We start from the raw sequence: 17,895 nt of genomic DNA, 5'->3' as shown, positions 1-17,895 counted from the left end.
TAGCCGGAGCCGGGCCTGGGCTCAGTACACTGGCTTCGCCTGTAGCCCAATAAGGCCCATGAGCGTCCACTTTCTCAAATCGCAAGGTCCAAAACCCTAAAACCTTCGCCCCACCTTGACCTCCCCTTCTGCTTCCCTCCTCCCCGGCAATGGCGTCGCGCCTCCGCTCCTTCTCCCGCCCCGTCGCTGCCGCCTTCCTCCGCCCGGCCGCCACCCGGAGCCCCGCCGCCTCTCTCCCACGCTCCCTCGCTCCGATCCCCAGGTAAGCGACCGCCCCCTGCACCCCTTGTAGTTGTACGTTCCCTTCCGCAGATTGTTTTTTTAATACCCTTGAACTGGGGTTTGGTGGTGCAGGGCTTCGTCCCTGGGGCGGAGATTGGCGCTGGCACGGTCGCTGCAGCCGCTGCATAGCGCTGTCTCGGCGGCGAGGCTGACGTCGCGGCTTGGGGCGGAGGTGGCGCGGGCCGTGTCGCAGGGTACGCTCTGCAGCTCCTACCCGGGAGTCTGAGTCTGATATGATCTAATCTTTGCGTCCTACCTGTGAGTTGTCACAGCCTGGTTGCTTGTGTGCTTGTTTATTTTAGTTCATGTGTTGTATGGAAGTCCTTATGGCACAATTTAGGGCTTCCATTTGGCAGGTTCAATCAATGTTATGTACTCCCTCCGTCCCATAATTCTTGTCGTTGTTTTAGTTCAAATTTGTTCATTTTGATCATTGGACTATTATTGTTGTTGGACTATTATGGAATTTTGTTCATTTTGTTCATTTGTCATTGATCCTTAGCCAAAACCCAGTTTCTGTAAGCAAAATGATAGGCAAATTGCACATAACGATAGCTGTTTATGTGTGTTCTGCGACTCTTCTAATGGGTAGTATACCTAATTAATACTGAATGCAATATAGAAACATCCGTAGATCCAGCTAATATCAATGTGTAAGGTAAGTCTTGTTGTTTAGGATATCATTTTTTTGTATAACAAATTAAAAGGGAAACTTCCTTGATTTTTTTTCCAGTTTGTTTGCTAATATATCCTAAAGCACACATTTGAGATAGATACTATTTGTTATGTTAATGACTTCCTAATTAGGTGCCAAAATTAAGTTCAAATTTTACTGTTGAATGTAAAGAGGGTGATTCCTTAGCCGCTAGGTGCCAGGCACTACCTCTCAGTATAGCAGATTTTAAGATAGCAAAGTCGAGATGGAAACAAAAAAAATCAAATCACTCAGTAGCCTAGACAAGGCCCAAGAAGACTCTAGGATGGCTCTAAGTTGTAACTTTATTTATTTGGTGTGTTCTCAGTGACCACTAAGGAGCTGAAGGTAAAAAGGGGGGTTTGTCTGTGACCACTTTTGTAGTACTCAATCTAATTCGCTTACTTACCTAAATCTGCTATGTATGCTCCACTTTTCTAGTACTCAATCTAATTCGCTTACTTACCTAAATCTTCTAGTTGTGTAGTGTATCCGGTCCCTAAAACTCTTTGAAGTTGCCTTTTCTTTTAGCTCCATAAACTCCACTCACATTGCCAGCATTGAAAAAGTGAACCCATTGTTCCTTTGGGATGACATCATGGCTGGATATCTGAACTTCAAAGTGATCGTAAAATGTTTTGGAAGTTGAACTTAACATGTTTTGTGAAGTAAACATCGTAAATGGCACACTGCATAATAGACACTGGACTGCATGCTGAACCACTGGTTTGCCCACGGTTGATCAATCTGAACCACTTTTCTGTGTGGCATCAAGTCATTTTTATTTTTAGGATGTTAATCTAAGCTTTACACGGTAACATACCATTTTGGATTATTTATGTACTTAAATTGTACTCATTGCTCGATAAGTTGAGATTATCAACTTTAGTCATGCTGGGTATGTCTATGTCTAAGTTGGAACCATAATTATTTTTTCATTTTTTGTGTGTAATAGTTTCCCCATTTTACAAGGTAATACACCATTCCAGTGCCCTTCCCTGAAGTAGAAAATTGTAAACTTCTGTCAGAGGGAAAATTGAAGTCTTAGTGGTCATGCAACATGGCAAAGCAATAGCAGCATAACCACCATCCAACCAAGTTTAACTGCATTATAATTTCTTTTGTCCCACTTGGATGTATTACAAAGAGGTTGTGTACTTTTACATGAGAGATGCTACTAAAGTGTTATTTTGCTCATGAGACATTTATGATATCACTTCTCAGGTATAGCTGACATGATTACTATGTAAATAGTAGTACCACTTAGGCGCTTAGAGCAACTCCAACCTGTATGCTAAACAAACCTGCATCGTCATAGATTCGTATGAAAAAAATTCTACAGACGAATTGGCAAACGAGATGGAAACTTTTTTGGATTCACAAAACCCTGACTTGGATCAGCATTCCTGCAGCCAAAAAATGGATCGGCAAAACGCAAGGTCCACCTCCACCTTTCCCTGCCGTGCTGCCCTGGATTCTTCAGGTGAGCTTCGTGCTCGACCCGCGTTCTGTGCTACCATGCCCTCCTCTCCGTGCTCGCCCCGCCTTGTCCATTGTTCCCATCTAGGGAGATTTGCTTAGGAGGAGGAATGGAGGGTGAGGGTGGTTCAATCCAGAGAAGGAATCGGGAAGACGGACTAACGGAGGAGGAGCGCAGTGTTAAGAGGGAGAATCAGGAAGCAGGGGTAGCTCGGTCCAAAAATGGTATGGGGAGGAAGGGGTTAGGCTCGGTGGAGTCGGTGGAGGGCTTGTCCTTGATCCATTTTCATACACAGAGGATCGGTAGAAGTTAAGATTTAAGAAGGATGGTGAGATTGAGATAATTCATTCTCAGATGCAGTGCAGGCAGCAGCTTGGAACCTATCCGCTGCAAGGAAGGAGACGAGTAAAAACATACCCACGAATATGAGGATTGAAAAAGCTGTCTTGCTGGAGGTGAATAGCAGAAGTATTCAAAGTGTCTGGAAGTCTATGTAACTAGGTTCAAGTTCAGGCTGGTGTACATATCATATCCGTAACCATTTTGTGTGGGTCACCAAACTAAACTAAAAACATTTTACCTATAGCATTCTGTGCTGACTGCTGAGTATAGGCCACAAAGATAGTTGTAACTTAGAGTGGAATACGGATGCTGGAAATGTTAGTTAGAAGATGTTAATAGAATATTGGTCAGTGGAATATAGAGGATGAGATATAGAGGATCGGTTGGAGTGTAAACTGAAATGGAGGAGGAACCTTTTAGGGTGGTACTACATATTGAGATGTAGAGGACCAAATTTGAAGGACCGGTTGGAGTTGTTATTGCTCCATTTCAAGTGATTATTCCCTTTCCTTCTTGCAGTTACCTTATGTGCACAAGAGTTGATCTTGCAAAAGAACAGTGGGCAAATATTGTTATTCTGTCGGATTAGCAATGTGACCTATCTGAAAATTCATATCTGAAACTTATACCATGCATCAGCTCCAAAACAGTGCGTGTGCAGAATCCTCTTAAGTGACAATTTTCTAGCCAAACTGAAAGTTCGTTGAACAATATGAGATATAATCAATCATGTGAAATTCAAGTTTTCTTTCCACATATCACGAAACTAGTTTCATGTTATCCAAGGAGTTTTGAACTGTATTGACCTTAAATAAGGGAATGAATGGTCTATAGATACTGGACTGTCACCTATTCTTGGTTTCTGAACTTACACTGGTTCTTAGTGCTCATCTGATTCAATGTTTCTGAACTTACACTGGCTGTGATGTTTGTGTTCAGACTAGAGACTTACTGTTCATAGCCTGCCTGTATTCTCAAGCTAACTTGATTTTTATTCGGCAAATGTTCTCATTGCTGCTTATTCTTGTTTCATTTCTGTTTTGGACATCGGTTGTAAGCACCCTGTCTGTGTGTACAAGGATTATTTTGCTGCGTGCTAAGCTGAAACTTACAATCTCCCTATCGTCTTGCAGAGACCGGTCTCAGTGTGCCTCGATAATGAAAGAAAAAACCTGGTCCAGGTGACCTGGGGATGGCCGCAGCAGCAAGACTTTGTTTACTTGGTTTTCATTAGGTGACTATCTGTTCAATGGCATTATATTCTATGTACTAATGGCCCACCCGTGACTTCATAACTTAAGTGAAAGCAACTACGTCTTTCATTTTACATAAAAGAAGCAAATGCTTCATTCACCACATGAGGCAAAGATTTAACTGAGCTATCGTTTCAAAACTTTCTTATTAAGTTTGATGAACTGTTGCTCTATCTTTGTTCTCCTTGGAAGCTCTTGGTTGAAGGTTATGTGCTCAATGGTGAAACTGCCTGTGAGATAACTTATCAGCAGTCTCTCGGAGACAAGTGAGCACCTTTCATGTCAGATCTTGCTTTGCTGTGGATCGTTATGCTGTTGGACAAACAACACACAGAAATTTTAGGTACTCCGTATATTATAGCAACCGTTATTTTATTTTGTTTACTGGATACACCCAAGGATTGGAAGATGGGGTTCTTCAGTGTAACACTCCTTTAACTTGGTTAAAAGAGGCAAACAGAACTCCATCCAAAAAAAGGAACTTAACCCCTAGGCATGGAAGGGAAGCCCGCCCAAATGGAAGGGGCAAAAACCATGCCTAAACTACACACCTTCTAGAGGTCAGGGCAAGGTGCACATGAAAACAGGATGCACCATATTAAGTCGTATCTGGCTAGGTATTTGTACAGTAGTTTAGCTAGCTTAGCTAGTTCATCACCACCATCTGACCGTTGCATACACCGGCCACTATATATCTTCATGCTGCTGGCGGCGCGGCCTTCGACGTCGCCTCTCTAGGTTTAGCACGGTTGGACTTGGGCGATCGAGGACCCGAGAGCTTCCTCAGGATGCCTTTCATGGCGTCGGCCTGGAAGAGCGCCGGGTGGGTCCTCCCGAAGCCATTGAACCGCCTGCACACCGCCATGTGCGCCGCGAGTGCCGCCTCCAGCCCGTCGTGCCCGCCGCCTCTCCTCTTGCCCTCCTCCGCCACCGCCTCGGCGCACAGCCCGCACACCCACCGCCCCGAGAACCGGCGCCGCACCCCGCTGATGTATGCCGGGGTGCACTCCTCCAACATGCCGCAGCACTCGCATTCCGCGTCCTCCACCTCTGACTCCGGGGCCGGAGCGGCGGTACTTCCTCCGAGCAGCTCCAGCTCCCTGCTGGGGTTCTCGGCGTGGCCGTGGAGATCATGCCAGGACGGCGTGGTCCTCGTCTGCCGAACGTTGCCGAGGTTGCCAATGATGGTTGTCAAGAACGGCGCCACCGAGGCGACCGCCGCTGACGCTTCTCCGCTGAGTGCCATGGAGACTCCGAGATCGTTGCTAGTTTTGTGCTCTTGTGTTTGCTTGTTAAAGCCGGCGCTTGTGTTTGCTCGTTAACTACGCCATGAATTCGAGCTATTTATAGAGTTCTTTGTGGCTGTTTATACAGGACAGCGAGCATCCGTGGACGATCGAGGGGCGTTAAGTACGTGATCACGTGACTTGATTGGATATAAGCAAGGTGTCATCTAAGCCCTGGATTTGATACGATACGAGCAAAAACATGTGTGGCTGGGGTGCTCGTCTACGTGGTTGCAAATCCTTTTTTTGCTTATCAGCTATAGCTTAACAATCATGAGATTGTAGTGTAATCTCATGATCGGTGACACGAGTCACATGCGCGAATGGTATCTTTGTAGATCCAATTTTGGTTTCCATCTGACGTACGTGATGGCGTACATGGTGGTCGACATGCAGATGCGCGATGGTTAATTAAGTAGAAGGAAATTTCTCTTATATGGCACCATTGTCTTATTAAGAACCTTTAATGGGCAGGAGTAACGAAAAGTAACAGTCGAAACTAGGCGCTGAGTACATAATACTAGATAAATTTGCCAAAATATGAAGTCCAACAGGTTGTTTGCGCTTAGCAGAGTAAAAAAGACATTTTCATGGGTGCGTTCAAAAAAAAGAAAAGAGGTGCGTTCAACAAAAGAAAAGAAGAGAGCGTTAAAGAAAAATAGGCATTTTCATGGGAAATGTGGTACGGTAACAATTCATTTCAGTAAAGAGGGTAAATTGAACGTACGTAGTGAAGCACATGAATATATGAACAGAGTACCTCATATAAACAGGTTGATTATGACGCTTAAGGCATATGTTAGCCAACATTTTGGTGCTAGCTTGGAAATTTAGTACTCGCTCCATTTCATAATTCTTGTCAAAATTTTACATGTATTTAGACATTTTTTAAAAATAGAGACATCTATGTTTGGGCAAATTTGAGACAACAATTATGAAACGGAGGGAGTAACAGAATACGCAGACCAGAAATTAGACAATTATGTTTTTGAATCGTCAATGATATTTATCGCACGGTTCGACCATGACAGGTTCCTTTACAAAACCAGCCCGTGATAGGTTTTAACATATATACTCTTTTTTTTAATAAAAACCGTATGTAGTTAGATGCATGTATTCCATAACTATTTATACTTGGTAGATATATACATCAATCTATCTGCATAAGAGCGGCAGGTGATGCGTTAGCCATGACCTTATCACCAGCTCTAGGTAGCTAGCTAGCTACCTATCGCGTGATCAGTAACCTTTTTGTGCCCCAGAAGATCGCCAACTTATAACCGTGTAAAGTTAATTAATGATCTCGAATGGAAATTGGTATAGAGTAATTAAGGTCTAAATCCCTTTATGTCTCACATGGAGGCTATTCCGGACCAGGTGATCAAGTCGATCGTCTCCATGATTAGCCAAACCACAAGTTATTTAATATCGTGACCGATCACGGACTGGCTTCCGGTGCCAGTGACATGCATCTCAATTCATCGTTCAAAAGAAGAAATTAAAAGGAAGACGAGACGCTGATATTAGTTAAGATCGAGGCTGGCTTGCGAACTGCATGAGAGGATGCACGGAGACTTCTGGAAGAGAAGATTGTCAGGACAGCTAACTGTGATAAGCGATCAGCTCAGAATACAAACGACCTTAACTATCAGCTCTTCGCGCGCGGTTCTCACTCACGTGCAGTCCTGTTCTCTTGTCCCTTGGGGCTTGGGGACGTTTGGTACTCTCCCATCTAAATTGTTATCGAAATATTACATGTATCTAGACGCTTTTTAAATATAGATACATTCATATTTGGGCAAATTTGAGTTAAGAATTTAGAATCGGAGGGAGTTCCTAAGTAGACGGAAATCTTAGAATATGCAGCAAGCACATATGCATGATATTCATGTTTCATTGCTATCACATCATCATAACTACTCCCTCCGTACAACAAAAGATGTCTCAAGTGTCGAAATTCGAAAGTATCTAGATGTCACTTAGTGTATAGATGCATTTAAATTTAGTGTTGAGACATCAAGAACCATGGTGAGGTGTGGGGAGCCCTTTTCGATGGTGGACAATAGATTGCCGTTGCCTCGTCCATCTTTCTGAAGTAGAGACAAGAGCTTCTTCTTCCTACGGATAGCCAGTTTCGACATCTCTACCCTGCATTAGCATCTTCCTTGGCGATCAGCCATTTATTCCATGCGTAATGGTTTCATCGTTCACGGCTCTTGATCTGTTGTTTCCTTGTTCCTTTTCTTAGTCTTTGTAGTTAAATTGTATTCCTCTGCATCTTGTAATTAATTCGGTCATTTGGGGGCTTTTCACCTTAATGACCTAACGTACAATATAGACGAATAGCAGGAGCCTCTACTGCTGTATTTTGCCCCCAAAAATAAGTTTAAAACCGAGCATAATGCATTCTTTCTAAAAAAAAGCTGGCAACTGGCATCATAAATCTCTTTATCTCTCTAAATCTCTATAAGTTTGAATGAAACTCGACTTTTTTGGGGTATGACATTTGCCAAAAACATGTATTCTCGGTAAAGTTACTTTACCCAGCTACTGCTTACCAAGGCGGTACGAACTCATTGTTTCATTGAAAATTAAGATTCATGTGGTATGTTTCTTCATCAATGAATAGTCATACAAAAGATAACCTCATCAGTAACATAAATCGGAAGAAATGTTTTTTTTACTTTCTTATTCAAATGCCTTTTTTTTTCTCGTTTTACATAGTATACTTCATCTGAACCTAAATATAAGATGTTCTAGTTTTGTCCTAGTCAAATTTTTTTAAAATTGACTGAGTTTATAGAAAAATCTATCGACATATATATACCTCTAAATTACTTCTATTAAATCCGTTATGGTATATTTATTTCATAGTAAGTTTTACTTAGGACAAAGTTTGAACGTCTAATATTTAGCAACGGTTGTAATAATACTGAAGTGTCCTCTGCCCCCTTGTCCTCGCAGGAGCTAGCATCACCATTCTTTTCGGTAAATAGTAACTGATTGCCCAGGTTGTCTAGCTAGATCGAGACTAGAGCTCATCTAATCGTAATGGTCGGAACTTACGGCTGCCTCATCTAATGGTTTATGTAGTTTGCTGGAATGATGTTGTTTGTTATACTCTCTCTGTCCGGAAATAAGTGAATTGGATTTGTATCACTTATTTCTGTACGGATAGAGTACAGAGTTAACCAATCATGTACAAGTTATCTCGTGTACGCATTACAGAGCTTAGAAGCTAAGTATTCGCAGTTGTGATTCCAAGTGTATGAAAAAAAAAACATCGCTCCTTTTCACAATAGTGAACTCATTTGAGAAATGCAATATATATGTTGCACATTCGAAATTTATACGGAGTACTACAATTACTGAGTGCCAGGTGATGCACGACCGCACCGGAACGGGAGCCGGGCAAACGTCTCCACACGATCATCTCGGGATCATCAGGGAGATAAAATTGGAACAATTAATCAATTTACGCTGAAATAGGAGACTTTCTACTCCTAAGTCCTAATGCAGCGCGCTTGTCAGCTGGAAATCATCCGGTCAAGCGCGTCGACCCGGGATCGATGCATGTTCAGCCAATTAGCACCAATGGAAAGTTGGCAGAACTCATTCTACATCACTCTACTACACCAAGAAAATATTGCACTCATTATTATTCTCTGGCCGGCCAGTCCGAGTCCAAAGTCCAGACGTCGCATGCATGTCACGGACCTGCCTGCCACGATGAACATCCTACCGCTGCAACTTTTCTCGCTCCCACCTTTGAGCCGGAGACGAGAGAAAGAGCAGCAACAGCAGCAGTAGTTGGTACTTGCAAATCGCTGCTGGCGGCTTTCTTTTGGGATGGATGAGGAGGAAAGGATGAGGGATAGGACGCCTTTTGGAGGATATGGTCCCGCGCAAGGACTTGTGGACTCACCTCAGTGTTGTTGTGGTGGTACACGCACGCCGTCGGCAAACTAGCCCTCTGTTCCCGTTTTGACCGAGCCCTCCCTCCACTGGCAATCTGACATTGTTTTAGCTTAACTCATGGAGTCATGGTATAGCTTTCCAAGGCGCTCGCTGCTTCACATTGGATTTTAGGTGAGCATTCGCACACGTCGCACTCCTGCAACTAGATATATAGTCGGGTCATGGTATTATCCCAGCGTTCCCATCGATCAGGCCATCAGCGTCATGCCTTATTAATGGAGAGAGGAACTGTTTCAGGTAAAGGAATATATATATATAGGCGCGTTGCCTCAAACAAATTGAACGCGCTGAAATCAACTTTGGAAGAACTGAGCAAGACGATGCTGATTCTGATCGAGTTTCTCAGCACATGGTTTGACCCGGCAGCCGGTTGTCAGGCATCATCGCGCGCGCCCTTGATAGTACTCCTGTTAGTTCGATCGTCGCGACGCCGAGGGAGACAACAAGAACGTACGTACGTCCTGATAATTAAGCCTCGTTACCGGGAGAATAATAACATGACGACAGAGAGGCCACCTTTAAGCAATCCTACCGTACGTATGTACTTGGGGCATGCATTAACCTTTGGGAACCTATGTAAAAGGCGACCATTTGAGATAAATGAGTATACGTAGTTTGGAATTTGGAGCCATTGCGTAGTACGGAGTAGTACAAAAACCATCGTCCCCAATAATGTACGGTGTCTTGTCTAATTAACCCTAGTCCTGGCTCTTGATTTTATATCCTGTTTTTCTTCCATGTTTTGGTGGGGGGTGTTTTATGATAAAAATTCGGTTTTGCTATTTCTAAGACGACTGATTTTTATGTCGACACTAACAACCGTCCGATCCAACCACTGAGATTCGTGCAAGATTCGTACAAGTATAAATGATGGAAAACTCTTAATTGAATGGCTATGATCGTCGACTGAAAAATAATAAAAATAGACACTCTCTTAAAAATTAAAGGTACTGATTACCAAGGTGACAGTGAAAATAGAGTTCTGACGAGACAAGGGGAAAAGGAATCGAGGATATGGTAATGAACCACGAGAACGTACGAATTTGAGATGCCGCAGTAATCAACCAGAAAGACAATTAATTTCAAGATTATTCACTGGTACGTGGACACTTTTGCGAGCATTAAAAGTTTGAACGTACTATAACTGAATTGTAGCTAGCGGCTAGCTAGGTTGCGAGACGTTGTGGTCAACAAAGGTTGCAACCATAAAGAATGACCCGTTCTCTGCAAATATTGTTGTACCATCCGACACACCCAACCAACATGCTAAAAGCCAGTACGTAGTGTACCACACACAAAATTCCAGGAAAATTATCGAATTCTATCCTTGCTTTCTTTTCTTCCTTCTCCCTTTAAGAGTGCCCCTACCCTTAAGAGTGTCCCTTTAATCCCTTGACATCAACCAAAATGCTTTATATAGCACTAAACAAGATCGATCCTGCAAATACATAAATCTGCGAAACCAAATCGATCAAAATCTCTTTCAATTCAACAAGAAACAGAGCAAATCGATTACTTGCAAAGTTGCAACATGTAACCAACATGAACTGGCGTACAAGGACTACGACAAGCGTACGTCGTAAACGCAAAGGCTCTCACGCATGCGGCATGCCTACTGTGGACAGTACTCCTTCCTGCTGGCCGGGCGGCGGCCATGGCCGCCTCAAGCTCTACTCTAGTTAATTAAGCCTCGGTTTAATCAATCAGTCAAGCGAGGCCGCGGGGAATGCCCGTAGCTGTCGGGCGTGGCGGCGGCGCTCTTCTGCGCGCGCAGCTGCTCGTAGAACCTCCGGATGAACTCGTCCGCTTTCCTGTCCACCTGCTGCTGCTCCTCGCCCGCCGCCGCAACCGGCGTCGACGACGACGATAATGTCCTCCACAGCAGCGCGGGAGACGGGGTACTCGCCACCGCGAGCGCGAGCGCGTTGTCGTCGTCGTCGTCGAGGTTGAGGATCTCGAACACCTTGGCGATGTCGGCCGCGTCGTAGCCGAATCCCCCAGCGTTGGTGTAGTGGCGGCGGGGATCGGCGGCAGCGGAGAATGGCGTGTTGCTGCAGCTGAACTCGACCTCGCGGTCGCGGCGGGTGCTGCCGCGGCGCGCCGAGGGCTCGTGCACGTCGAAGGAGCGGCACGACGAGAAGGACGACGACCTCGCCGAAGACGAGAAGCCGCTCTGCTGGCTGCTGTGGTTGTGGAAGCCGAGGAGGACCTTGCCCCCTGCGATCTTGCCGCGGCGGAGGAGGAGGCCGAGGTCCACGGCGAGCTTGCGCCCGGCGGCCGGCCGCAGCACGCCGCGGCGGAGCATGTAGAGCACGGCGCGCGCCACGCGCCACAGCCGCCGCGCCACGCTCTTGCGCCGGGCGACGTCCCTTCCGGCCATTTTTCGAACCGCAGAGAGCGAGAAAAAGAGAGAGATCGAATTGCAAGTTGGTTTGCTGCTGGCTTCGCTCACTCTGGCACTTGGTGGTTGGACTGTTGGAGGAAGCGCAGGGAAACACATGCATTTAAAGGAGCTCGCTCGCTGCTTGGACTTGGACTAGGACTAGGAGTAGTTCTGGTCTGATCGAGTCGTTGCCTGCCGCTGTTTGGGTCCACAGAGGAGGACAAGGCCATGGCATGGCATGGCGGCTCTGCATTATTGGTTTGGTTGGCCTGGCCAAAGGGGAAGGTGAAGCAGCAGCACTGCAGCTAGCCTTCCAGCTCTGGACTCTGGACTGGAGCCACTAGCATATGGATGATTCGCTTGTTTGCAGCCTTGGTTTCGTGATTTGGCCCGCGTTTTCAGTTTCTCCTCTCTGAACATCAAAATACGGAGACACCTTCCAGGTCTGGAGACTCTGCACTCGGGGCTGGAGCCCTAGCTTGGATGATTGGCTTGTTTGCAGTTGCAGCCTTGGTTTTGCAACTTGGCGTGCGTTTTCAGTTTCTTTTTTTCCACCTGGGGTTCCCCCTTTCCCTTATTGTGCTAACGGAAATATAAAGTCTGTTTCTCTGAACATCAAAAACACGGAGTCAGAATGGCTCTCCAGCTTTGTACGCAAAGAAACATGGCATGATGACAGTTTGTGCGTATGGTAGAGTTTCAGTACTAGTTAATCAGTTTCACCTCAATAATAGCCTGGTTAATGTTAACACTCCCGTCATGCAAGTAGAGGAACAGGTACAACCCCCCGGGTTTAAATTGCTGGGAAGCTTTCATCAGCACGTGAAAATTACTCAGGGATGCATGGAGCATATGTTTGCTAAAACTTAAACATGTCTCAGCAGTCAGGACACACACGAAAAGAAATTCGGGGAAACGCTTGGCTGCACCTGGATGCATGAGTGATGAGTCAGTTCACCTATTCTGGAGGATCGGGATCTGCGGTAACCACGGTAACCGGAAGATCTGACCATTTATTGGACAAGATTATTGCACACCCTTTTGTCCGGATCTTGATTCTGGAGATGGTTCTGCAAATTAAACCATAGTGTAGTGGAGTGGGTTATCTCCCCTAATTCGGGGGTTAGATGTTCATCTGTGGCTTAACTTCAAAATAAAATAAAAAGTAAAATACACCCCTCGTTCATGAACTCGGCAAAAATGAACACTTTAGTCAATGAAATCGGAAAATCCACCCTTAAACCCCTAAACGGGGACTAATGTGTCACTTTAGTTCAAAAACAGTTCGGCGATGCTTAAACACGCCACGTGTCCGCCACGTCGGCTCCGGCTTGGACCGCGGGGTGCTACTTGATTTTCTTAGGTTTTTTTTTTTTCAAAATCACCACGCTGGTTAAAACCCATCCACGACCGCCGCCACGTCGGGGATGCTCCTGCCCCTGCTCCTCTCCCGTCCACCCCCGCGCCCCCGCTGCGCCGCTACTCCCGCCGCACGCTTCGCCGTGCCGCGGTAGGGTTTCACCCGTCCCGCCTCCTCGGTCGCGGCGCTGCCTCGCCAGTCTACCTCGCCTCCTTCCCCGACGCCTCGCTCGCCGCCGTCAAGACCTGCTCGTTCCCGCACGAGCTCCACCTCCTCGCCCCACTCCCCGCCGACTCCCCCAAGGTGTCTCCCTTCTTGGCTACTCCTCCAACCACTGTGCCGATGCCCAGCCTTTGCTCCGTTAAGGAACCCGGATTTGGCCGACGACATTAACGAGGACTCCAACGACCACAAGAACTCACCCTTTGTTATGGACGAGAACGCTGCGTCAGCAGTCTCATCGAAGGACGAGAAGAATGCCATCGACATCGGCGTAAGTAAAGGCAACAACGACGGCGAGAAGGAGGCGAAACAGCGTGGTGATTTTGCAAAAAAAAAAAAGAGTAGCAGCCCGCGGTCCTGGCCGAAACAGATGTGGCGTGTTTAAGCCTCGGCGAACTGTTTTTGGACTAAAGTGACACAATAGTCTCAGTTTAGGGATTTAAGTGTGCGTTTTCTGAGTTCATGGACTGAAGTATTCATTTTTGCCGAGTTCACGGACTAATTGTGTACTCCCTCCGTTCCTAATTAATTGGCGCCGGCTGTTTTGCAAAGAAACCCTTGTAAATTTCCGAAATAAATCTGCAGTCCACATCTTCAATTAAACGTGGACTGCGCGTTGATTTCAAAAAACAATAGATTTTTTTCACAAAAGTTCGGATAGAATATTAACTGCAGGTTTATTTTGAAAATTTATAAGTTTTTTTGGCAAAACAGCCAGCGTCAATTAATAAGGAACTGAGGGAGTATTTTACTCTAAAATAAAAACAGTCATGTACAAAAGGGTGTGCATCCAAACCGCATTTCCCCCCAATAACACAGACACCGTCATGTACAGTGCAGAGTTGATCAAGAACGGTTGCCGGTTGCCCCTCTTGCTTTCTTTCACTTGCCAGCTATCCAGAGAGCAGGTGGCAAGCCAGGATAACCCCTATCGGAATCTTCATCTGCCTTGGATTAGGAGGGACACTTGTTGGCAAAAGAAGCTCGCTTTGTATGGTCCACGCAGGATGCACAAGCAAACATCCCAGCACACCTAATTTTATCTGCATGCATGCAAAAGGGTCTGGGCCATAAACTCGTTCAAAAGGTTTCACGACACAGTCACCCGCGCTCTCGATCTAAAGGTTGTTCCATGTGGCCTTCCAATTATGTTCGTGTTAAGTTGCTCTTGTTACTTCTTCCTCTTTTTTTACTTTCTTCGTCTAATAAAAGATGTTTCAAATTTGTCAAAATTTAAATGTATCTAAACATCACTTAATGTATTGATGCATTCAAATTTGGTCAAAGTTAAGACATCCTTTATTGGATGGAGGGAATAGTAGACTCCACTTTGATTTGCATGTTTGTCGCCTAGCAACGGGTTGCACCAATCCATTTGTAATGGTCAAGAGATTTTGCAGGAACACCGATCTCGTTGTCTGCGTGAATGGAGCTGGAGATGTAACTGTGTGTCAATGTTCGCTAGAACATGACAATTGGTTGTCATGTTGTTTTTTGCTCTTTTATAATAGGTTGATCGTGTGCACCCCTCGATGTCATTGATGCCGTGTTCTTGCAGAAGCAGGTAACGTCAAGCATACACCGAGTGATGTTGCAATAAAGTTCAAGCTAGTTAAAGTGGTGGGCACCGGTTTGTTAATTACAAGTCAGAGATTATGTTTTTAGAATTAACACGACGTTTGGAGAAATCTAGACAAAAATATCTGAGTTTTGTGTTTAAGTATAACTAAATTGCTCGTATGTCTCCATTAGTTTGGACTTTTGGCTGAACTAGATTCGTGCAAGATTCATATGGGCCAGAATCTCAGTAATTGAATCAGATGGTTGTTAGCGTCGACTTAGAAATAGCAAAACCGAATATAAAAGGGGCTGGCATGTTCTTCTCGTGACCGTGAACACCATCGAAAACCGGCGACTATCAATTGCCGCTAAAGGTGAAGTGCCGTGAAAGATCAGGCGTCAAAAACCAATCAAATGCCTCGAGGTTCGATCTTTCATCATATCTCATGCCCATATTTCACTCAATTGGCCACCCATTTGTAATAGACATGATTTTGTTGGAAGACTAATCTCATTGTCAGTGTGCTGTTATAAAAGAGCGGAACAACGCGAGGATTGTTGGTGTCTCAGTGCTCGCTAGAATATGACCACTGGTTGTCATGATATTTGTATCTTTGCTTTTCCAAATAAGTTGTTCGCGTGCATCCCTGATGATATTGACTGCAGTGGCCGGTGTTTTATGCACCATCTTAATGCTTAACAACATAGTGCCTTTTATCGAAAAAAAGAGGAAGAAAGGTATCCTCTCCAAAATTGTTATGGACTAGTATTGGTTTCAGTGATCCAACGAGCTTTTACTTGCTACTATATCAGTTATTGATGACTTATTGTTCCCCTGTTGCCGTCAAATGAGAAACTCTACTTTCTTAGGGCTTAAGGATGGCAAATGGCATAGAAAGGGTGGTGAACAGGGGATCGATGGAGTCGTTGTGAATAACCCCGTTACACGCGTGTGGCCGTCAGGCAAAGCTCCAAAAGCTGAGAAGTTTCTGGATCATTGGTTTAAAATCAATGCTTAGATCGAACACTACACGCAAAATGAGAGTCGGTGCAGGAAAAGACAGTGGCACTTCCCCGGGACAAGGACGTTCTTAACTCAAGAGCTAAAGCAGCGTCGTCGTTTGATCTAATTAAGGCTCCAAAAACTTGCACGATTGACCGACGCCGATACATGCCCGTCGCTGTCCTGCAAATCATGAAGATCTATGGTCACAATAAGCAAGCAGTATTTTGTTGCATAATTTCATAACATAAGCACAACATTAATCTTTGATAATATAAAAGCACAATGTAAATTTACAGAAATTCTGTAATCCCTTTGTGCCTTAGACACTATTTAATAGCGCTGAATTAAAGTAAGATCACTGATCACTTGGGTCTTCTCCTCTCCTTGTTTCTTCCTCCTCTTCTTCTTCAGATAATGCTCTGCCAAACAGCCGACCTGTTGCCAAACCATTTCAGATAAGCTCTGTCTGGTAGTACGGTCCATCTTTTAGCTGGCCCCTTAATTATTTATTATTTTTTGACAGGAAATTGGCCCCTGAATTATTGCTGGGATACATCTTTTGGATTATCATATCATCACTGCAATTATTACAGGGAGGATGGAGATGAATGAAGCTGCCTTTTGCTTCCTTTTCTGTTTTCCCAAGTTGCGCTCTGCTCTGCTGCACCAGTAGTGTACTCAACTCGGTGGTCTTTTCGTTGAGAATGAGTTTAGTACATACATATGCAGCAAAGATAATGACGAGTATATTACAGAAACTGATGATACCCTTATATCCTTGTCTGATGCATATAGTGCAGCAGCAGCAGCAGCAGCTAGCTACAAGTGCCATGTCGACTGCCTAACTACTCCCAGCTGAAATCAGATAGTATTAATTAACTTCCCAAAAAAGGGAAAGAGATGTACTACTGGTAGTATCAATTTAAAGGAACGCACACTAGTTAATTAACAGCTAATGCTTGGTGAGTAGGAAGTAGATATAGCCAGATAAGCTAATCAAGTTTGTTAATTAACCAGTTGCTTTATGTCACGAGGTACCATACAATACGCTTACCTGCAATGCTTTCAGGTTTCGCGACAAGTAGGCAGGAAATTAAGAAAGAAACATGAATTTTTATAGTACTCCAGTACCACGTAGTGGTGGTGATAATTAACTAAGAAAAGGCCGTTCTTTTGATCATGCCAGTGGGTCGTCAGATATCCAGATGCTTTAGCTTTTACAGGGCGGGCAGGCTGACCTGGAGCCTGTCCAGTGGATAAGCTTAGCTAGTTTGCACTTTGCAGTAGTACTATTCTCTTGTTTCTTTCTCTTGGCTATAATTTTTTGTAGGACGCCACTTGTGGAGAACGGAAAGATGTGTAACTTTGCTAATCTTGGACGGTAGGATCTTGGCCTCCAACTTTTGTTTCCTTATCAACGCAATTAACCTCGTTTACCGTTTTCTTAATTAGTTTGCGAGCTCTGCTACGTTGCACCGATGAAATGCAGTCAGTGTTGTTCGCTGTTGTACAATTTCTCTCTGCCTACTGTCAAGGAGAGTCTTGACTCTTGGGTGATCAGTTTTGACCGTGGCGGGGAAGATATGATAACCATTGGACGGGTTAACCAATTTATTTCCCTCCGCCGACTCTCAAATCTGAATGCCAATACGATTGGAGACAGGAAAAAGACATTTTCGATGTGAATTCCATTTCCAAGACGAGAAAGGAAGCGGGCAGGAGAATGCATATGCATTAATTTTTGTTTTCCCCGTTCATTTTCGTTCGCATATACTCTGGCCGGGTCGAAATATAATTTAAGAAAGCCCTGGAGAAATTGCCGCCTCTAATTGGCGGACCTGAGGGGTGCGTGCATGGCTGGCAGTGATGCAGCAGCCGTGATCGTCGGAGACAGAGGAGAAGGGTTTGGCTCGATCATCTGGGTGTCTGCATCGTGTGAAGAGTTTTGGTTACCGCCTACCCACGGTAAATGTCTTACCGTGCAAAAAATTCCGGATTTGTTTGAAATTTTGAATTTAAACGCCTAAAACGACAATATATAAATCTGTG

General features: G+C 44.8%; 3 protein-coding genes across 5 annotated transcripts; 1 reads left to right on the top strand and 2 right to left on the bottom strand.

The window, feature by feature from the left end:
- Positions 1–65: 65 nt before the first annotated feature.
- On the top strand, positions 66–4,224 carry LOC100842455. Of its 3 annotated transcripts, XM_014900273.2 has the most exons (4): positions 66–262; positions 355–476; positions 2,389–2,459; positions 3,932–4,224. In XM_014900273.2, the coding sequence occupies exons 1-4, from the start codon at positions 150–152 to the stop codon at positions 4,034–4,036; spliced, it is 411 nt and encodes a 136-aa protein (XP_014755759.1). In that variant the 5' UTR covers positions 66–149; the 3' UTR covers positions 4,037–4,224. The 3 variants fall into 3 exon arrangements, with proteins under 3 accessions (XP_014755759.1, XP_003571797.2, XP_010234075.1); XM_003571749.4 differs by lacking the exon at positions 2,389–2,459 and having other exon boundaries at positions 74–262; XM_010235773.3 differs by lacking the exon at positions 2,389–2,459 and having other exon boundaries at positions 75–262; positions 355–540.
- A 155-nt stretch (positions 4,225–4,379) lies between these two features.
- Positions 4,380–5,398, bottom strand: LOC104583977. The gene has a single exon (XM_010238038.3). It carries the CDS (start codon positions 5,295–5,297, stop codon positions 4,749–4,751), a length of 549 nt encoding a protein of 182 aa, XP_010236340.1. The 5' UTR covers positions 5,298–5,398; the 3' UTR covers positions 4,380–4,748.
- A 5,372-nt stretch (positions 5,399–10,770) lies between these two features.
- On the bottom strand, positions 10,771–12,230 carry LOC100825519. Its single transcript, XM_014900687.2, has one exon. The coding sequence runs from the start codon at positions 11,813–11,815 to the stop codon at positions 11,015–11,017; it is 801 nt and encodes a 266-aa protein (XP_014756173.1). The 5' UTR covers positions 11,816–12,230; the 3' UTR covers positions 10,771–11,014.
- Between the last annotated feature and the right edge of the window lie 5,665 nt (positions 12,231–17,895).

Source organism: Brachypodium distachyon, chromosome 3 (genome assembly GCF_000005505.3).
Source record: "Brachypodium distachyon strain Bd21 chromosome 3, Brachypodium_distachyon_v3.0, whole genome shotgun sequence".
Classification (NCBI taxonomy): domain Eukaryota; kingdom Viridiplantae; phylum Streptophyta; class Magnoliopsida; order Poales; family Poaceae; genus Brachypodium; species Brachypodium distachyon.
The sequence above is the reverse complement of the archived record's forward strand: the minus strand, read 5'-3'. Positions and strand labels throughout refer to the sequence as shown.

What these genes read in the sequence shown, in the direction of transcription:
- LOC100842455 (XM_014900273.2), top strand. Translation starts at nt 150, where the DNA reads ATGGCGTCGCGCCTCCGCTCCTTCTCCCGCCCCGTCGCTGCCGCCTTC. An exon ending in GGCGCGGGCCGTGTCGCAGG is followed by an intron (nt 477 to 2,388) that starts GTACGCTCTGCA and finishes GCATTCCTGCAG; the next exon opens with CCAAAAAATGGATCGGCAAA. An exon ending in TGCTGCCCTGGATTCTTCAG is followed by an intron (nt 2,460 to 3,931) that starts GTGAGCTTCGTG and finishes ATCGTCTTGCAG; the next exon opens with AGACCGGTCTCAGTGTGCCT.
- LOC104583977 (XM_010238038.3), bottom strand. Translation starts at nt 5,297, where the DNA reads ATGGCACTCAGCGGAGAAGCGTCAGCGGCGGTCGCCTCGGTGGCGCCG.
- LOC100825519 (XM_014900687.2), bottom strand. Translation starts at nt 11,815, where the DNA reads ATGTGTTTCCCTGCGCTTCCTCCAACAGTCCAACCACCAAGTGCCAGA.